This window comes from Rhinatrema bivittatum, chromosome 14 (genome assembly GCF_901001135.1).
Source record: "Rhinatrema bivittatum chromosome 14, aRhiBiv1.1, whole genome shotgun sequence".
Taxonomy (NCBI): domain Eukaryota; kingdom Metazoa; phylum Chordata; class Amphibia; order Gymnophiona; family Rhinatrematidae; genus Rhinatrema; species Rhinatrema bivittatum.
The window spans coordinates 64,530,521-64,536,520 of record NC_042628.1 but is presented as its reverse complement, the minus strand read 5'-3'; the positions used below and the strand labels follow the sequence as shown (position 1 = coordinate 64,536,520).

The following is a 6,000-nucleotide window of genomic DNA, read 5'->3' as shown; positions in this document are numbered from 1 at the left end:
CTTACTGAATAAGAGAGAATGCTAGCGAGTCGAAAACGTGCGTCCAATCGCAGGTTAACAGTGCACTCTGCCAGAGTACAGTACAGTACAGTACAGTGCACTCTGCCAGAGTGCACTGTACTGTATCGGCCTGTTTGAAAGTTGCAAGAAAGCCCAACATGTTAGTGCAGAGGTGCTTGGCTTTCTGACTCCCTATCTGGTCAGTACTAGGAGAGAGGCGAATCCTTGCCTAATTGAATGCTTCTGAATATCTTGGTTTGCTTCTTTATGGTTACTAAAATTTGAGGAGTATGCCAGCAGCAGCTTGCCCTTACAGAATGTTTGAGCCATAAGTGTCTCTCACAATCTGGTAGAAGTTTGGGATGAATGCTGAAATTCCTGCTGAGCTGGGCTAACATCACCTTCAGTAACTGAATGAGTAATTAATGCAATAGGTCCTAAAGACTTAGAAATGTGTCATGTTGGGTTTGTTCTTAACTTAAAGGCTAACCGAGTGAATTATAGTTCCTGCCTTGGGCAAATGTAAGACCTCTGAAGAAGAGAAAACTGAGGAACTTACATGTGGATTATCTTTTGTGCTTGGAGAAAAACCTGACGGTGCTGGACTCTTATTGAATCCTAACACTAAGAGTACTTCTTTTCTCAAGCAGAAAAACTTGGGTGGAGAATGACACTTCTAAAGGCCTACATGGAAGTACACTTAGAACAAGGCAGAGGAGAGGAAAGTAGAGAAGCTTAACCATAGCCCTACACAGGGTCTATATAGAACTGGAAGGAAGCAGTGATGAAAGTATAAGAAGTGCTGGTACTTCCGCACTGCCTTTTCTCTCAAGGTCTACAGAACTGGAGGTGCTCAATTCCAACCTCAGAGTTCTCAGTCTAAGGAAGTGTGGCTGCCAGGTTGTTTCCTCCACAGCTATAAGTCTCACAGAAGTGGCCCAATACTTCGATAAGCCGCCCTAAGCTCTAGCCACAACCCGGGAAACATCACACCATTACGGCAGTTCTGAATTTCTTCTTCTCCCCAGCAGTCGGGTTAATTGAAGGGTGTTCTCTTACTACTTTAATGATTAGAACCAGATCTCTATGGAACTGAACCATACACGAGAGGCAGCTGCCCCTGGAGCACTATGACGGTGCCCTGGTGCTGCAATTTTCCTCTGAAAACAGAGAGGGGGTGGGGCACAGCCTCAAGGCAATGCCCAGGATGTGATCTGGGCTACTTAGCACTGTGGAGACTGCAGTTTCCTCAGCCCCAGCTAGTCTGCTGTTGCAGAGGTGGAACCTCTATACACCCAGAGGCCCAACTGGATACTGCCCCTCCAAAGCGAGATACCAATGCCATAGGAGACCACACAAAACCTTCATAGGGTAATTTTCAAACGTCCTGCACGAGCGTAATGTTCATAGGAACGTTTTCATCTGCACCAATTTTCAAAGCACAACTTGACATCTGATTTTATGGGCAAAAGTAAGTTCATGCTTGCAAATCCCTCCCCGACCTCACCCCAGTGAACCCCCTCTCCCCAGTGTAGCAAAATTATACACACAGAACCAATATGCACATAATTTTACCTGCATGTAGGGTGGGCAATTTTCAAAGTTGCCTCTTACCTGCTGATATAACTTTTGAAAATTGCCTTTCCCAAGCCTAGGTAAGACTTTAGTACTTGATTTCTTTTAATATCAAAAGCATTTTAATTTAATACCAGTCAATGCAATAACTGGGCAAAAGAGATAAAAAAGTATTTATTTTAACATTTGTTTCCCTTGAATAAATAAAATAGCTGGACATTGACATCTTAAGTCAAGACAGGGCCACATAACATTCTCTTGGAAGATCTCAGAATTCTGGTTTGAGCCACAGGGCAGCAGTAAATGTATTTGCTTAGTTGCATTTATGACTCACTCACCTCAAAATACATCACATAATAAAGTAATATACAAAATACAATGACAAATAATTAACATAAAATCTAATAAAATTCAAATTAAAACATACAAGCACAAAATAAAAAATCAGAATGAGACACAGTTAAATAAAGCAAATGGGCTCACTACAGTCATATGGGCTGATATAGTGCTAGCTTTACCCCTTAAACAATAAGGGGTAATAGCACGTCGAAAACGCGCAGCCAAACCCCCCGAAACTAATAGCGCCCGCAACATGCAAATGCATGTTGATGGCCCTATTAGTTATTCTCGCGCGATATAGAAAGTAAAATGTGCAGCCAAGCCGCACATTTTACTTTCGGAAATTAACGCCTGCCAAAGGCTGGTGTTAATTTCTGCCAGCACTGTGAAAGTGTACAGAAAAGCAGAAAAAACTGCTTTTCTGCACACCCTCCGACTTAATATCATAGCGATATTAAGTCGGAGGGTGTACGTAGCGATATTAAGTCGGAGGCCCCAAAAGTAAAAAAAAATTAAAAATCTGCCCACAGCCCGCAGGTCGGAAGAAAGACGCTCAATTTAGTCGGCGTCCATTTTCTGAACCTGTGGCTGTAGCGGGCTCGAGAACCGATGCTGGAAAAATTGAGCGTCGGCTGTCAAACCCGCTGATAGCCGCCACTCCTGTCAAAAAAGAGGCGCTAGGGACGCGCACAGTATCCCTAGTGCCTCTTTTTACCACAGGCCCTCATTTGCATCTTCTTCCCCCCTGAATCGCACGCACAGGAGAGCGGGTGCTCGCCCGCTCTCCCGCGACATTTACTGAATTGGCCTGACAGTTAGCCAGATACCTTTCCCCAGCTAATGCTGATATTCAGAGTGAGCTGGGTAAATGTAAACCTCACTTTCTGAAAGCCCCTACCCTGTCTCTTTTTTTATCCGGCCAAAACCCCGCTCTTCAGTGGGGAAGGAAATTCAAAACTTGGGGTTTGTCCAGCTAAGTCTCAAACTTAGCTGGACAAACCCCTTTGAATTCTGACCTCACAGTTCTCAAGGATTTGGAAAAACTCAGATAATCCTGAATATCTCTAATATCCAAAAGAAGATTTTTCTAGAATCTTGGGCCAATGCACTGAAAGGCACAATCATGAATACATTGCAGTCAGGCTTCTTTCGATGGAGGAATGTCAAAGGGTACTGTGAGAAGCGTGTTACATGTAACCAGAATAGTTTGGAAGTAGAAAATTCTTTACATAACTTGCCCCTTACCATGTACAGATTTACAAAAACAAACATAAAATTTTAAATTAAATTTGCTGATAAACTGGGAGCCAATGCAATTGTTTCAAAACAAGGGATATTCTCTCTCTAAACAGTATACCCCATGAGAAAATGAGCAGCTGCATTCAGAATTAATTGAAGGCCATTCCAACTTCTTCAATCACCTTACCCCCTGGGGGGCAGCTTCGTCCTTGGTTGAGGAAGAGGATGTGGATGTGGAGCTGGGAGTGGTGCTGGAGGTGGTAGAAGTCTCCTCCTTGGCAGTGGCATCCAAGTTGTCATTATCTATCAAAAGAGAAAGATATGGCTGTCTGTGCCCCAGATTGTAAAGACTTAGCCAGCACTTTCTAGATTCCAAAACTTGTCGAGAGAGCAAGTTGCAAACTTCACTCCATCCCTTCCCCTTCCTTTTAGCTCATTTCTCCTTGCTCCATCCTTGGTCCGACCTGACCTGGCAGGAGAGCAGCATTGGCAGCCTAGCGCTTCTAACCTCCTGCTCCTGTCACCAAATCCCCTCTCTCTCTCCTGTGCAGTTTACAGAACAGCTGTTTATCTAGCGCACACCATGGAGGTCAAACAGCTGATTGCTAGCATTGAGTAGGAGACAGAGAGATGGGCTCCGGTAGCAGGAGGAGCAGGTTAGAAGCACCAGGGTGCTGATGCCACTCTTTTATCAGCTGCGCAGCAGAAAGGTGAAGGAGGTGTGGGAGTTTGGGCAGGGTAGCACCAGTAGGTCTGTGCCAGTATTGGAGGAGGGAGTGAGGCAAGCAATGTTTTAGAGCATCACCTAAGTGAATAAAGAGACACATTGCTCACAGCATGGGCATCAATGCAAATGTACTAAGGGTGTTCCTAAATCTGCCCCTTACTAGCAGAGGTTGCCCTTTACCCTTATGGCAGCAGTGGCCTCAACAGGTCTGCGATGCTAGCAATGTGTGTCAGAGGTCTCACTGGACCTTACCCCATGAGTGATGTCTGTATTGTGAGGTGTGTTAGGTGTACCACTCACCACTGGGAGGAGTTCTGAAGCTGAATAAAAATCCCTGTACTCATGTGATACAGGAAGAAAAGAGGACTCCGGGTGGTGTTGGAGACTGCTTTAGCACAGGGGTAGGGGTGGGAGTGGGAGTGTATCCCCTTGTGGTGCAAACTTTGTGAGTCTGTCTTTCCATAGGACTGAGAGATCATCCACCCAAAAGGTACTGGGAGGGCATGGGGAGGAAGGGTACCTTACCCCATGAGATGACCTGTTGGGAAAGTGTGAGAGAGGAGGTGAAGCAGAAGGGTTTTGGGACTTTATTTTGTAATGTGTTGGACTTTGTTTTTTCTGCCACCAGACTTTAATTTTGAACAACATTTTTGGAGTGGAGGTGATTTTTTGGTATAAGTAGACTGGTGAGCAGAAGAGCCTCTAATGTCCTTGAAAATATGGTCTTTTCTTCCCTGTGAAGGAACCCTGGAAGGTCACAGGACTTTGCATGGTCTGTGACCCTCTCCATGTGTCCTGCACCCAAGAGGTGACTGGGATGGGGGTACAGTAATACATGCACACTGAATACACCAAAATAATATTTTTCATACACTATATTAAACAGAACTATATTTGAACATTCTTGAAAATACATGCAGGTACTTTAACACATTACACCAATGAACAAATATTTGTTTTGTTACAGTGTGCAAAAATTTGTGTATCAAATTAATTTTAAGTAGCAAGGAATAAAATATTTTTATGTTACCTCTGTCTGGTGGTGTTCTTTAATTCTTCTCTTCCCTTCTGCCGTCCACCCACTCAAAGAACCTGATCTGCTGCTGCCCCCTCTCCATCACACAGTCTTTCTCTCTCTTATTGTTGCGCGTCCCATCTTTGCTTGGCCCACGCCCGGGCCTGCTCACCTCTCAAGGACCTCTGCGGGTCCCGGGTCGGCCTTCTCAGCAGCAGCGATGAACCCTGCTAGGCCTCGGCGTCCCGTGGCAGTGGTCGCCGGGCCTTCACCATCCTGCCAGGCCTCACGACGGGGCTCGGCGTGCGCGCGCAGACCACCCGGTCTCTTAAAAGGCATGGGGCAGATCCTAGCTCCGCGGTGTGCCCTGATTAGCCCCTGCATTTAAGAAAGTTCCCAGCTTCACTTCCTTGCCTTGGCAATCGGGTCGACACCCAGTGTGCTTTAGTTTGCCTACCGTTCCAGCCTGTGTTCCAGTCTCGTTTCATCCTTTGTTCCAGTCCTCGTTCCAGTTTCGTCTCAGCCTTGTTCCAGTCCTGTTCCAGCGTTCTCCTATTCCAGTGTCCTTCTGTTCCTGCATCTACTCAGGTAGTACCATTGGACTGACTTACCGGTACTGACCTCTGCTTGTTCTTGACTACGCTGATCGCTGCCCAGATATTGACTACTGCCTGCTTCTCCGACTATGCCTGACCTCTGGAACTTGACGCTCACTTTGGCTGACTAGTCTCGGACTGATCTACTGGAGCCTGACCCTCGCTTTGGCTGACCACTCTCAGACTGACCTTTTGGAACTTGACCTCTGCATTGACTGACCTCGCTTCCTTGAATCTGGCCATGAGTCTAGCCTTGTCCTCAGAGACACTCTTCTGGCCATCTCTGACTCCTCAGACCTCCTGTCGAGATGACGACCGTGCACCCTTGATCCTGGTGGGCAAACCTCTGAACTTTCTTTCTGGGAGATCTTGCGAGGCCCACCTAAGTCCAAGCAGTCCGGGTCCCCAAGGGCTCAACCCGGAGGGACCTCAGGCTTCCAGTGGTGAAACTCCAGCTAGCCTCTGTCTCCTCCTGTGCTCCGTCTCCTGGTGGCAGGCGCTCCCTGGGT

General features: G+C 46.5%; 1 protein-coding gene across 1 annotated transcript in view; it reads right to left on the bottom strand.

Annotated features, from left to right (window-relative positions):
• Window positions 1-2,672: 2,672 nt before the first annotated feature.
• The window catches only part of LOC115076008 (sialic acid-binding Ig-like lectin 5), a 72,175-nt gene continuing 68,847 nt past the window's right edge, over window positions 2,673-6,000 (bottom strand). The window contains exon 6 of the mRNA XM_029577055.1: window positions 2,673-3,456. Within this exon, the coding sequence (XP_029432915.1) occupies window positions 3,332-3,456 (125 nt within the window). The 3' untranslated portion in view covers window positions 2,673-3,331. The remainder of the gene's footprint in view (window positions 3,457-6,000) is intronic.